The 19,470-nt window shown below is 43.7% G+C and overlaps 1 protein-coding gene across 1 annotated transcript in view; it reads left to right on the top strand.

Moving 5' to 3' along the window:
• Positions 1-5,699, top strand: part of LOC124606207 (dual specificity protein phosphatase 22) — a 271,561-nt gene extending 265,862 nt beyond the window's left edge. Inside the window, exon 7 of the mRNA XM_047138179.1 lies at positions 5,517-5,699. Within this exon, the coding sequence (XP_046994135.1) occupies positions 5,517-5,699 (183 nt within the window). The remainder of the gene's footprint in view (positions 1-5,516) is intronic.
• The last annotated feature ends 13,771 nt before the right edge of the window (positions 5,700-19,470 follow it).

The following is a 19,470-nucleotide window of genomic DNA, read 5'->3' on the forward strand; positions in this document are numbered from 1 at the left end:
CACACTGGAGCACAAAGAAGTAACGGATGGTTTCGTCAATTCTGTTTATTGGCGAAAAAAATTACAACTTCTCTATAAAACAGTTTAAATCAGTTTTTACTGGTATTCTACATATATGTGTGTGACACTAATTTTCTACATGTCATATTGTATGGTGTTATACATACAGCACCTTTCGGTTAAGTGGTTTGGGATTCAAGAACGTTGGTTTCTCATATGCTTCTGTGGTAAATGAAGCTATCTGCTTCAGCACAATTGGTAAAAAATATTTACACATAAAGTTTCGAATGATTTTCCCCACTGTCACGACCTAAACAAGCCGCTTCTACCTAGTTGTGGCACTTTATACATTTCCAAATGTTTTCTCACACCATTAGTTCCCAAATACGGTAGAGCACTTGCCACAAAATCTGACACAGTATTTAGCAGAGTCACTAAGAATTCCTGTGACGTCACGGGAATATATTAAAGCGAATAAGGAAGATTTGTGCGAACTCGCTGAAATACAAAGTTCGCAGGACGTACAGAATATTTCATTTAATACTTTCTTTACGACATGTCCACCTATGTCCACACACCATTTATGACAATTTAACAGTGTTAAGCTGTGTATCTGGAAAAATATAAAACTCATTATTAGCACGCTTAGGTAAAACATCGATCTTAGCAAAAGTGATCGCAGGCAGGAAATTTTACTTTCTAAGAAGGTTGTACTAGATTGCTCTAATGACGGTAGGAGCATAAGAGAATTTTAATACACACAAAGACTTACGTTGCATTTCGCGCGTGGCAGCTAGTATCTGGATAATATAACCACGCAGCTGTTCTTTCTCCTTGTCTCTCTCTTGACTATTGTAAAATGGTTCAAATGGCTCTGAGCACTATGAGACTTAAGACCTGAGGTCATCAGTCCCCTAGAACTTAGAACTACTTAAACCTAACTAACCTAAGGACATCACGCACATCCATGCCAGAGGCAGGATTCGGGCCTGCGACCGTAGCGGTCGCGCGGTTCCACACTGAAGCGCCTCCGCTCGGTCACACAGGCCGGCGACTGTTGGATGTTGATGGTTTTGCTCGTGAATTTCTCCATACTGGTAGTGCTTTTTTGTCCGTGTCTGTGTTGGTACACGAAGATAACGATAACACCGCTGTTTTCTCTGCAATCCAACATGTCGTTACTGTCGGCTGTTAGTTGCAGACCACTGAAGAACATTTCCACACAGTCGGCGTTAAAACTGCGACTGAGGACAAGTGAAAGCCATTATTTAACAAATATTTGATGCATTCGACTGTTGAGATGGTCGTTAGTTTTACTGCTTCATATGTTTCATTACTTAGGCATTGCTTCTCAGTTCTAGTGCTTTCATTTTTAATAGTGTCTAGATACGGCAGAAATTGATTTTGTAGCCATTCTAGCGTTTCATCGTCAATTGCGAGGTATTTCATTCCGTCATCATTACGAGTAAGTGTATGATGTGATGTACTGTTAATATCTTGAAGTGTATGCCATTTTAACACGTGCTCCACGTACTTTATCATAGCTCTCGAAGAAATGAAATCCGAAGCTTTCTCGTAAATGTGACTATTGTCTTTAAGAAGCTTTAGTGCAGAAGCTATTTCTGGCGAAAATATCTGCTTGGCACGCTTAACGTTCATTTTTTCGAAGTTAGTAGGATCAACGTGCTTCCTAGAAAGAAAACTGATAGGTTTTGTAATTTCTGTAGTTCGTACAACTGTTTCACGTATTTCCCAGAAATCACTCCCTCACCATCAGACACAGCTCTTTCGAAAGAAAGAGCTCTCAGATTCTTAAAACGTGACACTGATCGAAAGCTAGAAACAGCGGCCGTTCACAGTTTTCTGGATGTGGCACTCTACGAGACAATGATTTACTTCCACACAACTTTTCCATCATTGTGACGTTTGTTTTATGATTATCTGTTACGATGCGAAGCACAAAAAAGCCACATTGAATCACAGACAACGAAAGTTTATGCAGCTGTGCACCAGAAAGCTGTTTGGTGAAAAAATACGCTGCTGGAAACCTGAATTTAGTTGTAAGTCCACTTATTATGAAACATAACAAGCGATTAGCCAGAACTGGTCATTTTCTTTGCCCACATTATTTTGACTCGCTACCATTTTCAAGCCGCTGCGCCTGCATAACATCTCGTTCTCAGAAAAATGAATCTAATTCTCTGTCGTGCTGGAGTTGTTGCTTAATTGACATTTCATCAACTACTAAGCTACACAGCAACTCCGCCTTGTTTAGGCAGGTAGCTTCTGCTTCCAACCTCGAATTTATCAGAGGCGTAACTCTTGTCTCCTGTGAAATGCCACCAAGAAACCGAGAAAGAGTGCGGTTACTGGGCAATTTTAGCACAAAATCTCTGGCATATTTGTAACCTTTAGGAGAACAGTATTGACAAATGACGCACTGTACTACTACATTCTCGCCCCAGCGCGACTACTTTTCACCTGCATTGCTCTAGCAAAAATTCTGTTTTAAAAGTCTTACTTTCTTGTGATATTAACGACCCCAGGGTTTTATGATACTCATTATTTTCATAGCGTGAAAGTCGTTCTGACAGCACGCGGATGTTAGGTTCCTGCCTCTTCAGTCTGCTCGTTAGTCTCCATGCTTTAGTTTTCTGTGACCTTAGTTCTTTTTCTAACAGGTTCAGTCTGGAAAGCGCGTCGTCTTCTGTCTGAACTCCAGCTGACGTGGCTTCATTTGATGGAACATTTGTGCAGGTTGCTTGCCCAGAGTCTGAATTTCTTTTGCGTTTACGGGATAGCTCACTATTTGGACGCTCCTTTTCAGTTTATCGTCTCGATATTACTGCTACGGGAATTTTATGGGAAAGATAATCAGGAAATCAGCTAGGAATGCTACCTGTTTTGAGAATCTTTGTCTTGGAGCTAGATTTATAATCTGCTTCCGTAAAATGTTCATTGCAAACTACTGATGAGTTTGACAGTGTATTAGGTATGAAGTTATCTCGAGAAATCAGTCTCAACCACGTTTGAAACTCGTGGTAACTTATGCCAACCGTTTTTCCTTCTTCGTTTTTGCAGAACGGTACACAGCAGTATGGCATCTGTAAGAAATTAGTGCTTTTCAGACTATTATACGTCGCAGAGGCGTAGTAGGTACGTACTTTTATTTCACATATTTCTACCTATCAGCAACATGTACAACTGCGGTACGAGTGGAAATACTACAACATTTTTAATAGTATATGCTTTCTGTATCAGTTACTGTATCTTCGTTAAAAGATGACTTCAGGTAGATCATAATCCTCGAAAACAAATATGCAGCAAACCACTGTTCACAGACAGATAAGATCACCCACTGTTCACGTCCTGCACAATCACAAGTAATTCCAACAATAACAATTCCTCAATACGGTCCGATAATGCCTTCGTGTAGCATACTATTAGGCTGGGAACAGAGAGCCTATATAGAGGGAGAGAGTGGCCAATGCTGATAGCGTCGCTGATTGGCTGAGAGCCGAGGACGCCATGTTTTTACCAAACTGACGCTGACTTGGTACGAGTATAAATAGATACTGTGTGTGGTTCTGTACTATTGGTTCTCTTCAACGCTTAGAACGCCGATTCCATTGTACAGTTATGTACAGGTTGTAATACGGTAGGTATTGAAGGACTTTTGCATGTCCTCTGTCGGTTCTATTTACGTAAATTACCTTACAGTCACTCTGTTGGTCTCGGATCTATGACGATACTTTTAGAACTTCACAGCAATTTTAGAGGCAAAATTTTTATTTAAAGTGATTTACTTAGCGTCACTAATAGTATGAATTACAAAATCATCAAGGACAGTCAAGAGGGATGCCTGGTTGCTACGCTGTTGGTTGCAAAAACTCTGGCGACTCGCACTGGCTCTGTAGTCTTGGTTGTTCACATTCCTGTAAATTATAATTATCGTGTGGATATTCAATTAACTATTTTCAATTACTTTCTGGGTTCGAATCCTGCCTCGGGCATGGATGTGTGTAATGTCCTTAGGTTAGTTAGGTTTAATTAGTGGTGGCTGAGGACAGCGTACTGAAGAACGGTACATCAGTATTTACTTCTTTTGCAGACTAATAATTACAGATATTAGGAATAATATGTTCTGAGGTTAGTTAGTACCTACAAGCACGTGTGGCAAGAGCAGGGCATTAATACTTATTTTCTCCTGGGAAGGAGGAAACGTTTTAAAGTGTGGACGCAAAACGGTGAATCTGTACTGACTTAGTGGTGTAGTTATGTCAATGAAGGAAGCATCAGGTAGTAAATTATGTGAAATGTTTGCAGCAAGAGCCGGCCGGAGTTGCCGAGCGGTTCTGGGCGCTACAGTTTGGAACCGCGCGAGCGCTACGGACGCAGGTTCGAATCCTGCCTCGGGCATGGATGTGTGTGGTCCTTAGATTAGTTAGGTTTAAGTAGTTCTAAGTTCTAGGGGACTGATGACCACAGCAGTTGAGTCCCATAGTGCGCAGAGCCATTTGAACCATTTTTTTTTTTTTTTTTTTTTTTTTTTTTTTTTTTTTTTTTTTTTTTTTTTTGCAGCAAGACTCTTAAACGCAGAGAATAAATAATTATCACATTGACGTGGGTACATATTCAGGTACCAAGATCACTATTTCTGCTCTTACACCTCTAACACCCCTATGTACAGGGGAGCTAGAATTCTGAGACACCTAACTAAAGCCCTGCACAAGGTTTGCGAAAGGTAAAAGCAGATCTGTCTGACCGCCCATTTCTGGATTAAAAATATTCTTTTTGGACACACAGAGATACCTCCAAATATGATATCACACGAGATAATAGAGAGAAAGTAATCAAAGACTTCTCACTCCAGTTTCAGAGACGATATAATTTTATTGTGAAGATAGTAGCATCCAGTTCCTGCACAACGTCTTGTACACGATACTTCAAAGAAAGCCTTCCATCTACCCTCAGTCCTAGACATTCAAAATGATCGATTTCACCAAAATTTTTTTGTTATTTGTATGTGTGTTTAGCGACAGAGTATTAATATGTATCAAGAAAATCAGTGGACCCAGAACAGAACCCTGTGGTAATCCACACTTTACATGACTGCAGTCACATTCAAACCTCTTCCCTAATGACTGATACTGGAGGACAACCCTCTGCTTCATCCTTTCCACATATGACGTAAACTATTGTTGAGCTTTTTCGACAATCCAACACTGTTAAAACTTATGGGGACGTATTGTGTGGTCTTTACAGTCAATGCTTTTATTAAATCAAAGGAAACACCTGCTGCCCTCTAGCTATCGTTTAGACCAGCTAATGCCACACACACAAAAGAAAACATAGCGTTTTCTGTGGATACTTCTTTCCTCGAGCCAACCTGCGTGCCTGACAGCAAACTGCGTGTATTAGGATGTGCCCCTACACTCCTATATACTTTTGTTCGCCACGATTTTTGAAAACGCTGGTAGCAAGAAATTATCCGGCCTCTTGGCGTGCTGTTCCAGGAGCGCCGCCGGCTGAAGGAGCGCTTTCCCAGCCTGGCGTTGGTGGCGCAGGACGAGCAGCAGTGCCGGGCCATGCTGCGCTCCTACCAGTCGCTGGTGCTCTCCAGGGACATCTGCGAGGGCGACTGCCCGCGCGGAACCGTCTGTCCCACCGGCCTCTGCAACACGCCCACCAAGAGGTAACGCCGAGCCGTACTTTTATTTTACTTTATTTTGGTGTCAGGCAGAGCCCTTTCCACCAGGTACAATTATTCCACATAATGCTACAAACAGGACATTGGTCTGATTTCCTTACAAAATATAGTATACAATTGATAAGAAGTCAACACCTTGCCGCAGTGGATACGCCGATTCCCGTCAGATCAGCGAAGTTAAGCGCTGTCGGGCGTGGCCGGCACTTGGATGGGTGACCATCCGGGCCGCCATGCGCTGTTGCCATTTTTCGGGGTGCACTCAGCCTCGTGATGCTAACTGAGGAGCTACTCGACCGAATAGTAGCGGCTCCGGTCAAAGACAACCATCATAACGACCGAGAGAGCAGTAGGCTCACCACACGTCCCTCCTATCCGCATCCTCATCTGAGGATGGCACGGCGGTCGGATGATACCGGTGGGTCACTTGTGGTCTGGAGACGGAGTGCTTTTAAGGAGTCAACACAGTACATCAGATTGATTGCATCATTACAATAAAAATGCAAGAAATTTTATCATAAAACCCAATTTTATACGTACATAATGAAACATTAAAGACATCATCAAAATTTAAAGTTCCCTTTCACAAAGATGAATGAAATGTCAAATGCTTTTGGCTGCGGATCTATTAGTGGAACCAAGAGTTACCATGACAGAAAAACAGTTCTTAATTTTTAAAATATTGTACTGAGTAATTGTTCTTGGATAACGGTATTTATCGCATTGTATGAATACATGTACAACAGCATCGTCAATGAGGCAGCAATCACAGTTTGAAGAAGGAATGAACTTTAAACACTTGTCTCGTTTTATTGGTATTCATATGACCTGCTCTTAGTCTGTTAAGATCAATAGTTTCTCTTTTCGTGAGAGCTAAGTTGAGAAGTCAAGAGTAGCTTGGAATCTGTTGTTGAATCACCTAACAGCATGTGGCTTTGATGTTGTAAGTGTTTTCTAACTTTGTCCAACCCGGTTTTGCTCGTCTGGTGAATCTACTACGAAAATCACTTTATGGTAGGCCTATGTCGATGGGAAGTAGATGCTGCACCACTTTCCCCAGTTGATCTAATTCCAACATGTCTCAAGATGAACCCATTGACGCAATTCCATTCCTCGACTGAGACTTAGCAGTATATCGTGTGCCAAAGGATTAACACCTTTTTCTTCGACTGCCCTCATAAGATACTATAGGACATTCATCGATTCAGTACGTACTAGCACCTTGTCGTCTTGTAAGTCGACTATGTAAAATACAGCTTGATGGATGGCCTACACCTCCGCGGTTAATATCGACAGCTATACCTCAATATTAAATGACACCTCCGAAAAAAAGGTGCTGCTACAAAGTAGTGGATATGAAATCTGTATTGCCAAATTGCAGATTCCCAAGATTTGGTGCAAAGTCAAAGTAGTAGCACTTCGAAAGCCTGGGAAAGGGCCAACGGACATACTCAGCATTCAGGAAAATCAAAACGACCTTCGGTGGCGTTAAAAGCAACGGTGGTAACATTAAGAATCCAACGGGAATTCCACTGTTAAATGCAGAGGAGAGAGCGGATATATGGAAAGAGTAAACTGAAGGCCTCTATGAGGAAGAAGGTTTGTCTGATGGGAAAGAAGAAGAAACAGGAGTCGATTTAGAAGAGATAGGGGATCCAGTATTGGAATCAGATTTTAAAAGAGCTTTTCCATCAGAATTTCTAAAATCATTAGGAAAAGTGGCAACAAATCGACTATTCACGATGGTGCGTAGAATGTGTGAGTTTGGCAACATATCATCTGACTTTCGAAAAAATATCATCACACAATTCCGAAGACCGCAAGAGTTGACAAGTGCGAGAATTATCGTACAGTCAGTTTAACAGTTCATGCATCCAAGTCGTTGACAAGAATAATATACAGGAGAAGCGAATAGGAGCAGGAGAGGTGAAGCACTTCGGTACTGCATGTAACTTTAACACGTTTAATAAAGTAAAAACACACAAGTAAATATCAAATGCATACATAACTTTGGCTAGAACGAGCACATAGGCGTGAAGCAGTAGTCCATGTCTAATCCTGTGAAGTTAGGATGACTGTTCTGTCTTATCTCAAAACTAACAAATACTCGTTGCTGTCCAAACTTTAACTGAACGTAACTAATACAAAGTCTCAATATCAAGAAGCGATATTTCCATCAGAAATGGGCCATAATCAAGACGGCACTCCCTGAGATCCACAGCGTCGGCCAGAGGGCGCTGTGGTCGGCGTAGTTAGTCTTTCCTCGTAGTGCCAACTTACGAGAGCGTGCACCTACGTTGTGGCATCGTAACTGTTGACGCCACAGGTAATATACAATATGTACCAGAGCCAAGAGGGGATAATAAGAGTGGACGACCAAGAACGAAGCACTTGGATTAAACAGGGTTAAGACAGGGATAGGGGATGTACAATCTAATACCGGCAAACTTTAACACGCTGGTACATGATAACCCGTGGTCTAGGGGTCGCCGGCACGGTAGCTCAGCGTGTTCGGTGAGAGGGTTAGTAGCCCTCTGTAATAAAAAACTGAGTTAATCAGTCAATAACGAACTTAAACGGATGTCTTACGACGTCCGCCCCGAGCAGGTGCAACGAAGGAAAGTGAACAAAATGAGATTTTAAAAAAATAAATAAAAAATAAAAAAAGGGGGTAGCGTCTTGGATTCATAATCAAAACGTCTTCGGTCATGGGTTCGATCCCCGACACTGCCTAAATTTTAATAAGTAATCAGCATTGGCGGCCGAAGACTTCCGGCATAAGAAGTCAGCCTCATTCTGCCAACGGCCTTGTCAAAGAGGGCGGAGGAGCGAATAGAGGTTCAGGGCACTCTCTTGTCCTAGGGGTGGGAAATTGCCCCTAAAGGCGGAAGAATCAGCAATGATCAACGACATGAGGATGCAGAAGGCAATGGAAACCACTGCATTAAAGACGCGTAACGTGTATCCACAGGACATGTGGCCTGTAATTGAAGAAGTATCGTGATGATCTCTCCATTGGCAAAAGATTCCAGAATAGTCCCCCATTCGGATCTCCGGGAGGGGACTGCCAAAGGGGAGGTTACCATGAGAAAAAGATTGAATAATCAACGAAAGGATAACGTTCTACGAGTCGGGGCGTGGAATGTCAGAAGCTTGAACGTGGTAGGGAAACTAGAAAATCTGAAAAGGAAAATGCAAAGGCTCAATCTAGATATAGTAGGGGTCAGTGAAGTGAAGTGGAAGTAAGACAAGGATTTCTGGTCAGATGAGTATCGGGTAATATCAACAGCAGCATAAAATGGTATAACAGGTGTAGGATTCGTTATGAATAGGAAGGTAGGGCAGAGGGTGTGTTACTGTGAACAGTTCAGTGACCGGGTTGTTCTAATCAGAATCGACAGCAGACCAACACCGACAACGATAGTTCAGGTATACATACCGACGTCGCAAGCTGAAGATGAACAGATAGAGAAAGCGTATGAGGATATTGAAAGGGTAATTCAGTATGTAAAGGGGGAAGAAAATCTAATAGTCATGGGCGACTGGAATGCAGTTGTAGGGGAAGGAGTAGAAGAAAAGGTTACAGGAGAATATGGGCTTGGGACAAGGAATGAAAGAGGAGAAAGACTAATTGAGTTCTGTAACAAGTTTCAGCTAGTAATAGCGAATACCCTGTTCAAGAATCACAAGCGGAGTAGGTATACTTGGAAAATGCCGGGAGATATGGGAAGATTTCAATTAGATTACATCATGGTCAGACAGAGATTCCGAAATCAGATACAGGATTGTAAGGCGTACCCAGGAGCAGATATAGACTCAGATCACAATATAGTAGTGATGAAGAGTAGGCTGAAGTTCAAGACATTAGTCAGGAAGAATCAATACGCAAAGAAGTGGGATACCGAAGTACTAAGGAATGACGAGATACGTTTGAAGTTCTCTAACGCTATAGATACAGCAATAAGGAATAGCGCAGTAGGCAGTACAGTTGAAGAGGAATGGACATCTCTAAAAAGGGCCATCACAGAAGTTGGCAAGGAAAACATAGGTACAAAGAAGGTAGCTGCGAAGAAACCATGGGTAACAGAAGAAATACTTCAGTTGATTGATGAAAGGAGGAAGTATAAACATGTTCCGGGAAAATCAGGAATACAGAAATACAAGTCGCTGAGGAATGAAATAAACAGGAAGTGCAGGGAAGCTAAGACGAAATGGCTGCAGGAAAAATGTGAAGACATCGAAAAAGATATGATTGTCGGAAGGACAGACTCAGCATACAGGAAAGTCAAAACAACCTTTGGTGACATTAAAAGCAACGGTGGTAACATTAAGAGTGCAACGGGAATTCCACTGTTAAATGCAGATAGGTGGGAAGAATACATTGAAAGTCTCTATGAGGGTGAAGATTTGTCTGATGTGATAGAAAAAGAAACAGGAGTCGATTTAGAAGAGATAGGGGATCCAGTATCAGAATCGGAATTTAAAAGAGCTTTGGAGGACTTACGGTCAAATAAGGCAGAAGGGATAGATAACATTCCATCAGAATTTCTAAAATCATTGGGGGAAGTGGCAACAAAACGACTATTCACGTTGGTGTGTAGAATATATGACTCTGGCGACATACCATCTGACTTTCGGAAAAGCATCATCCACACAATTCCGAAGACGGCAAGAGCTGACAAGTGCGAGAATTATCGCACAATCAGCTTAACAGCTCATGCATCGAAGCTGCTTACAAGAATAATATACAGAAGAATGGAAAAGAAAATTGAGAATGCGCTAGGTGACGATCAGTTTGGCTTTAAGAAAAGTAAAGGGACGAGAGAGGCAATTCTGACATTACGGCTAATAATGAAAGCAAGGCTAAAGAAAAATCAAGACACTTTTATAGGATTTGTCGATCTGGAAAAAGCGTTCGACAATATAAAATGGTGCAAGCTGTTCGAGATTCTGAAAAATATGTACAACAGCCAAGAGGGAATAATAAGAGTGGACGATCAAGAACGAAGTGCTCGTATTAAGAAGGGTGTACGACAAGGCTGTAGCCTTTCGCCCCTACCCTTCAATCTGTACATCGAGGAAGCAATGATGGAAATAAAAGAAATGTTCAGGAGTGGAATTAAAATACAAGGTGAAAGGATATCAATGATACGATTCCTGATGACATTGCTATCCTGAGTGAAAGTGAAGAAGAATTAAATGATCTGCTGAACGGAATGAACAGTCTAATGAGTACACAGTATGGTTTGAGAGTAAATCGGAGGAAGACGATGGTAATGAGAAATAGTAGAAATGAGAACAGCGAGAAACTTAACATCAGGATTGATGGTCACAAAGTCAATGAAGTTAAGGAATTCTGCTACCTAGGCAGTAAAATAACCAATGACGGACGGAGCAAGGAGGACATCAAAAGCAGACTCGCTATGGCAAAAAAGGCATTTCTGGACAAGAGAAGTCTACTAATATCAAATACCGGCCTTAATTTGAGGAAGAAATTTCTGAGGATGTTCGTCTGGAGTACAGCATTGTATGGTAGTGAAACATGGACTGTGGGAAAACCGGAACAGAAGAGAATCGAAGCATTTGAGATGTGGTGCTACAGACGAATGTTGAAAATTAGGTGGACTGATAAGGTGAGGAATGAGGAGGTTCTACGCAGAATCGGAGAGGAGAGGAATATGTGGAAAACACTGATAAGGAAAAGGGACAGGATGATAGGACATCTGATAAGACATGAGGGAATGACTTGCATGGTACTAGAGGCAGCTGTAGAGGGCAAAAACTGTAGAGGAAGACAGAGATTGGAATACGTCAAGCAAATAATTGAGGACGTAGGTTGCAAGTGCTACTCTGAGATGAAGAGGTTAGCACAGGAAAGGAATTCGTGGCGGGCGGGCCGCTTCAAGCCAGTCAGTAGACTGATGACAAAAAAAAAAAATTGAGGGCGCATTTTAAACACCTGGCTATAGAGGCAAAAGTAAGTTGGACATCCCAGAATTTTTGAGCTGCCGAAGTATGGTGGAGACAGTGGCACTGGGAAAGAAAAACAAAAAGAGACTGAGAGTGAGAGAGTGGACAATGGTAATGGGATATTCTGCAAATCAATGGGAAAAAAGGTGACAGTGGAATAGAGACGTACACTAATCAGACACAACATTATGTCCACCTATCTAATAGCCGGTTTGTCCATCTCTGGCACGGATAACATTGGAGACGCGTCGTGGTATGGAGGCAATGAGGCCCTGGTAGGTCGCCACATTCAACCACATCCGACATTTGTTAGATCAGATTCAGATCTGGCGAGGTGTGTGTGTGTGGGGGGGGGGGGGGGGGGGGGGTCTTGTGACATGGTGCATTATTTCGATGAAAAATGACACTGCCGCCAGGAAACATGATCGTCATGAAGGGGTGTACGTGGTGTGCAACCAGTGTACGACACTCCTTGGCCGTCGCAGTGCCTTCCACGAGCTCCACTGGACCCATGGATGCTCACGCGAATGTTCCCCAGGGCATACCGGAGCTCTCACCAGCTGGTCTCCGTCCCGCAGTAGAGGTGTCAAAGAGCTGTTCCCCTGGGAGATGAGGGATTCGCGCTCTCCCATCGGCGTGATGAAGAAGATATCGGGATTCATCAGATCTTGCTTCGCTCCGCCACCGCTCCAACGTCCACTGCCCATGGTCACGTGCCCATTTTAGTCATAGGTGTCGATGTCGTGGTATTAACATTGGCACATGCATTGGTAGCTGGTAGCAGAGAACCGTCGTTAGGAGTGCACGACGTACTCTGCCCAGCATTAAAGTCTGATGTTAGTTCCGCCACAGTTCGCCGCCTGTTCTGTTTCACCAGTCTCCCAGCCCACGACGGTCGATATCTATAATGAGGGGTGGCGCACAACCCGACGACGTTGGACATGGTTTCACCTTGGTTTCGACACGCGTTGAAGACAATTACCACAGGTCTCCTAGCACATCTGACGAATCGTGCAGTTTCCGAAATGCTCGTGCCGAGCCTCCGGGCCATCACAATCTGCCCTCGGTCAAACTCAGATAGACCGCTCGCCTTTCCAATTCTACGTACGGATAGCTCGCTCACTGATACTACACTACATGCATCGTGCGTGTTTCTGACCAGCAATCATTCCTATCCATGTGACACTGCTATCGCCTGGACGGGTTTGTATCGACACTACGTTGGTGATCGTAATGTTTCAGCTGCTCAGTGTATATAGAAATTGGCATTGAGTGGAAGATAGTGAGAAGCCTTTACTACGAAGAGAGACTGTGTGGATGGATTTAGAATGTTCTGTGTTAAAAGAGCGCGAGTACGTTCGCTCGGCAACCTTTTTAGTGAGGAAGGCGGAATGAGGATTGGAACAGTTTGGCATTGAGGATCGGTATGAAAGAGGTCAAGTTATCGATGTGGCTGTCATTGATCCCATAGTAGCTTATGATACAGTCAGATGCTAAAATCTGTTTATAAAAGTATCTCCAGTCACAAAGGAGAGCCTCTTAACCCAGTTCACCTAGTGTCCGATGCAAAATAGCAGATACTTTGTCAGCCTGCAAATTAAGAAAAGCCGGTGGAGGACTTGCAAAGATGGCCTCCATCAGGGAACTGTGCTTTCCCCTCTGTTGTATAACATTTACACAAACGACCAAAGAATTAATAGTGGAACAGAAGCGTTTATTTGTGCTGATGATACAGCGACTGATGCCCGAGGTAAAATCTTTGAGGAGGTAGAAATGGATGTGACGATAGCTCTCGAAGACCTGGCCAAGAATTACGATGATAAATATCTTAAGGCTGGCTCTGAGCACTATGGAACTTAATGTTGTGGACTGGCAAGACAGCCAATCCACTATCACAGGAAGCCGAAAGGCACGCGTTTAAGCTCACGCAGGCTGGCGTGAGGTCTGGAACAGGACACGGAAATGAGACTAGTAAAAAAGGTACGTAGCTTCTGGAATACTTAACTTTAATCCATAATTGGTGAACATCGCTCTTGACGGTACATGTTTTACAGCATCAATAGTAACTGGTAATGGCGCCTTGCTAGGTCGTAGCAAATGACGTAGCTGAAGGCTATGCTAACTATCGTCTCGGCAAATGACAGCGTAATTTGTCAGTGAACCATCGCTAGCAAAGTCGGCTGTACAACTGGGGCAAGTGCTAGGAAGTCTCTCTAGACCTGCCGTGTGGCGGCGCTCGGTCTGCAATCACTGATAGTGGCGACACGCGGGTCCGACGTATACTAACGGACCGCGGCCGATTTAAAGGCTACCACCTAGCAAGTGTGGTGTCTGGCGGTGACACCACACTTAACATCTGAGGTCATCAGTCCCCTAGAACTTAGAACTACTTAAACCTAACTAACCTAAGGACATCGCACACATCCATGCCCGAGGCAGGATTCAAACCTGCTACCGTAGCAGTCGCGCAGTTCCAGTGTGTAGCTCCTAGAACCGCTCGGCCACTGTGGCCGGCTAAATATCTTAAGGAAAATCCTCGAAAGACACAGACTTTTGCATTTCATCTAAAGAAATAGGAAAGCTAAATGGAAGCTGGACTACACTAGCAGAGGAGAACAACTGTTCCACTGCAATACTTTCAAATACCTTGGATGAAGATGGGTCGTTTCCTTACATTCAAAACGACTTTGAGGAAACAAATTCAATCTACATGGAAATCCACTAGCCGCAGACTTACAGGAACCATCTGGGGCACTCAAACAAAAGTGTTTTGTATGTCTGCTCTGACACTGTTTCTCCGCAGCAGAATATTCTGCACCAGCTTCTCAAAATTCTGTACATGCCACACTGATTGCTACAGCTTTGAACGAGCCTGGCGCGTCGTGACAGGCTGTCTGCAACTAACTCCAGTCAGTAACCTGTACCACATTACGGGTATAGCACCACCAAATATTCGTAATAAGTAGAGAAGAATAAACAGAGAACTGATCGCAGACAGCCATTGTTAGGACACAAGCACCAACGACCGAGACTGAGATCGAAAAAGGACTTCACGTAGATATGTACAATAATTACTTCATCTCGTGGAAAGTTCCGAGTGGCACATTAGCGAGATTCTTTGCTTGACGCACACCGCACGGATCGCGGAGAGGAACCAGCCGCAGGTTCACACTTGCCTTACATGAAATGGAGGACGCTGAACAGACCGGGAACTGAGGTGTCCTGATGCAAAGTCAAACTCAGGAAACAGGGCTTCCCAGTAATGGTGACAAAATTTATCAGTGTGATGACGTGCGGGACCAACAACAACTGCTAATCTGCAGGAACATTCAGGATACCTTTACTACTATTATTCTTGCTGCAGATACAAAACAGCAGTCAAAACCACCGAATACTGGGATTTTCGTAAAAAAATGGATAGAGTTATTTTACTGTTTATTTTTTTTTTACTTTCCTCTCTGTATTTTATAAATTCTTGCTGTAAATATTAATCCTAGTACTATTATTGTTATTACTTTCTCTCTGCGTTTGGCTGAACTTTTTCTCTAACTTATGCCTTGTGTGTAATTAATCTTCGTGTTTACATTATTAATGGTCTACGAGTATTGTAATCCCAATACTCATCCCTTTTTTGCCACTGCGCTAACAAGTGAGCACATACAACGTGTATCCTGAATAATAGCGAAAAATGACATGGGTGTAATTATACGATAATATAATGACAGAAAAAAATCGCAATACCAAAAAATAATTAATGTACAGTAACGAAATTTTGGAAATACGTTTGCCTAGGTAACATATTCAAGTGAAAAACATTTCAAGATCACCGTTTTACGTAAGTGAAAGATATGTCATTGCAAATTTAAAATGCTGGTACATTAATAACCGGCGCAACCGCCGGAATGTTGAACGCAAACGTGCAAACGTGCATCCGTTGTGTTGTACAGGTGCCGGATGTGAGTTTGTGGGATGTAGTTCTATGCTTGTTGCACTTGCTCGCTCAACACAGCGACGGTTAAAGCTGTTTGTGGATAACGCTGGAGTCGTCGTCCTTTGATGTCCCATATGCACTCAATTGGAGACACATTTGGTGTCTGAGGCCAAGGCAACGTGTCGGCACTCAGTAGAGCGTGTTGGGTTACAACTGCGGTTTTTGGGCGAGTGTTATCCTGTTGGAAAATACCCTCAGGATGCTGTACATGAGTGGAAGCACAACAGATCGAATCACCAGACTGACATACAGATTTGCGCTCAGGGTACACTCGATAACCACGAGATTGCACCTGCTGTCATACTAAATCGCACCACAGACGATAGTTCCTGGTGGGACCTGCGTGCCTAGCAAGCAGATAGGTCGATTCCAGGCTCTCAGCTGACTTCCCTCTAAGAAACGTGCCATCACTGGCACCGAGGCAGATCCAGCTTTCATCAGAAAACGCAACCGACCCCCACCCTGTTCTCCAGTGAGCTCTCGCTTGATACTACACTCATACTCATAAATTAAGGATAATTCCAGAATGTGGTGCCACACAACGTGGCACTACACAAAACTGGCGCTAATAGCATAGGCACATAGGGAACACACACGACACAGATCTGTAAGTCCACGGTATTAGTGATAAGTTGAGAAAACCGTCCCGAAACACACGTGCTACAAAACGCCACTGTTTCTTGCGCATGTACTCCGACATCAATATGAGATATGATCACCATGCACACGTACACAGGCCGCACAACGGGTTGGCATACTCTGGATCAGGTGGTCGAGCAGCTGCTGGAGTATAGCCTCCCATTCTTGCACCAGCGCCTGTCGGAGCTCCTGATGTGTCGTAGGGGTTTGAAAACGTGCAGCGATACGTCGACCGAGAGCGTCCAGACGTGCTCGATGGGGTTTAGGTCTGGAGAACAAGCAGGCCATTCCATTCGCCTGATATCTTCTGCTTCAAGGTATTCCTCCACGACTGCAGCTCGGTTGGGCCGTGCGTTATCATCCATCAGAAGGAAGTTGGCACCCCTGAAAAGGCAGACATACTGGTGCAAAACCACGTCCCGATACACCTGACCTGTTACAGTTCCTCTGTCAAAGACATGCAGAAGTGTACGTGCATCAATCATAATCCCACCCCACGCCATCAAACCACGACCTCCATACAGGTCTCTTCCAAGGATATTAAGGGGGTTGGTATCTGGTTCCCGGTTCACGCCAGATGAACACCCGGCGAGAATCACTGTTCAGACTATATCTGGACTCGTCCGTGAACATAACCTGGGACCACTGTTCCAATGACAATGTACTGTGTTCTTGACACCAGGCTTTACGGGCTCTCCTGTGACCAGGGGTCAGTGGAATGCACCTTGCAGTCGTCTGTAGAGTGCGTGTCTGGAAACAACTGTTCCAGTGGCTGCGAAAGGTCCCGAGCAAGGCTACCTGCAGTACTCCGTGGCCGTCTGCGGGCACTGATGGTGAGATATCGGTCTTCATGTGGTGTTGTACACTGTGTACGTCCTGTACTGTAGCGCCTGGACACGTTTCCCGTCTGCTGGAATCGTTGCCATAATCTTGAGACCACACTTTGTGGCACACGGAGGGCCCGTGCTACCACTTGCTGTGTTTGACCAGCCTCCAGTCGCCCTAGTATTCCAGCCCTCATAACGTCATCAATATGTGTTCTTTGAGCCACTTTCAACACACAGTCACCATTAGCACATCTGGAAACGTCTGCACACTTACTCGCTGCACCGTACTCTGACATGCACGAACACACCTCTGCGAATGTGGACTGCTGCCAGTGCCACCGTGCGACGACCGTAGGTCAAATGCACCGTCTGGTCATACCCCGAGGTGATTTAAACCCGCAAACCGCACACCACGTATCAACTTTCTCCTTAATTTATGAGCATGAGTGTACTTACGTCGTAAATGGCGGCGGTTTGGGGTCGGTGGAATACACACTACACGGGATCTGTATTGGAGCCGTCTTTGAAGTAACCGATTTGTAACAGTTGGCTGTGCCGTTGTGGTGCCAACTGCTGCTCGAACTGCAGCTGCAGACGCAGTAAGATGCGCCAGAGCCATACGCCAGGCACGATGGCCTTCCCTCTCGGTGGTGCCACGTGGCCGTCAGTAGCCCGGTCTTCTTGCGCCCTTGTGATTCTCGTGATCAGCGCTACCAGAAATTATGTACAATGGCTACATTCTTGTCAAGTCTTTCTGCAATATCGAAGAAGCAACATCCAGCTTCTCGTAGCCCTATTACCGGTGATAATAGCGCCATTGTCGCCTTAAAGGCATTCTTGCCTAACACAAATCACCACGTCCGCTCTCAAACGCAACTAACGCTCACGACCGTTACAGCAAGCAAACCTGACTTATATCCTCCTAGTGGCGCTACCAACGCCAGTTTTAGGCGTCTGGCGAGAAATCTGAATAGACATCACCTTTCGGATGTAGGAAGATGCCTATCCTTCTCGGTATTATGATTTTCTTCCCGCCAGCGTATGAGCAAAAACGTTCCAGTAAACACAGACCCACAGACGAGCCGCTCAAGATTTGTTTACGAAAGCGTGGTTTCGAGCAGCCCGTGACTTCACTTTGAAATAGTGTCCTAGTTAGTGCAAATATACACAAAATGTGAAATTTTAGATTGAAACCGGACACAATTAAGCTTTAGTTTACTGATGGGCTATCTTAGTAAGAAATACAATATTGTTTCAGCGCCATCCCGTGTTGTAATTTACTATTAATGGAAGTATTTCACATGTCGTTCTCACATTTAGATGCACTCGTCTCTCCACTGAGTTTCGAATTCTTTCAGACACCCCCAGATCATCGCGTAGATTCTGACAAGCCAATAAACTTCGCTACTTCAGTTCTTCGACTGTATCAACGAGCGTGATGCACAGTACACTTTTAAACTGATTCGAGAGAGAAAAATGTTGAGGATCCATATCAAGTGATCTTGGAGTCTAACGCACATCAACAACAACATGTTCTGTCATGCATCTGCATTATTTCCCTACCGAGGGCCCAGGATACAATTTGGCACAAATTAGATGGGGACTAAAACGGGAAGCTTATATTTCACATACGTCTGTACTAACTAGGACAGTATTTCGTACTACAGCACATTCGTAGTTATCTCGAAAATGCCTCCTTTAATAATTTTACTGGATTTTTTATTTTGCTTCCGTTAACATATTCTTTGAGCTGTGTTCATGTTCTCTATTAATCATGATATACAGTATAACGCATAAATTACGACACACACACACAAACACACACACACACACTCTCTCTCTCTCTTTCACACACACACACACACACACACACACACACGTACACATACACACATATATACAGGGTGGTCTATTGATCGCGACCGGGCCAAATATCTCACAAAATAAGCGTCAAACGAAAAAACTACAAAGAACGAAACTTGTCTAGATTGAAGGAGGAAACCAGATGGCGCTATGATTGGCCCGCTAGATGGCGCTCTCATAGGTCACACGGATATCAACTGCGGTTTTTTTAATAGGAACCCCCATTTTTTATTACATATTCGTGTAGTACGTGAAGAAATATGAATGTTTTAGTTGGGCCACTTTTTTCGCTTTGTGATAGATGGCGCTGTAATAGTCACAAACATATGGCTCACAATTTTAGACGAAAAGTTGGTAACAGGTAGGTTTTTTAAATTAAAATACAGAACCTAGGTACGTTTTTAACACTTTATTTCGGTTGATCCAATGTGATACATGTACCTTTGTGAACTTATCATTTCTGAGAATGCATG

Source organism: Schistocerca americana, chromosome 3 (genome assembly GCF_021461395.2).
Source record: "Schistocerca americana isolate TAMUIC-IGC-003095 chromosome 3, iqSchAmer2.1, whole genome shotgun sequence".
In the NCBI taxonomy this organism is placed as follows: Eukaryota; Metazoa; Arthropoda; class Insecta; order Orthoptera; family Acrididae; genus Schistocerca; species Schistocerca americana.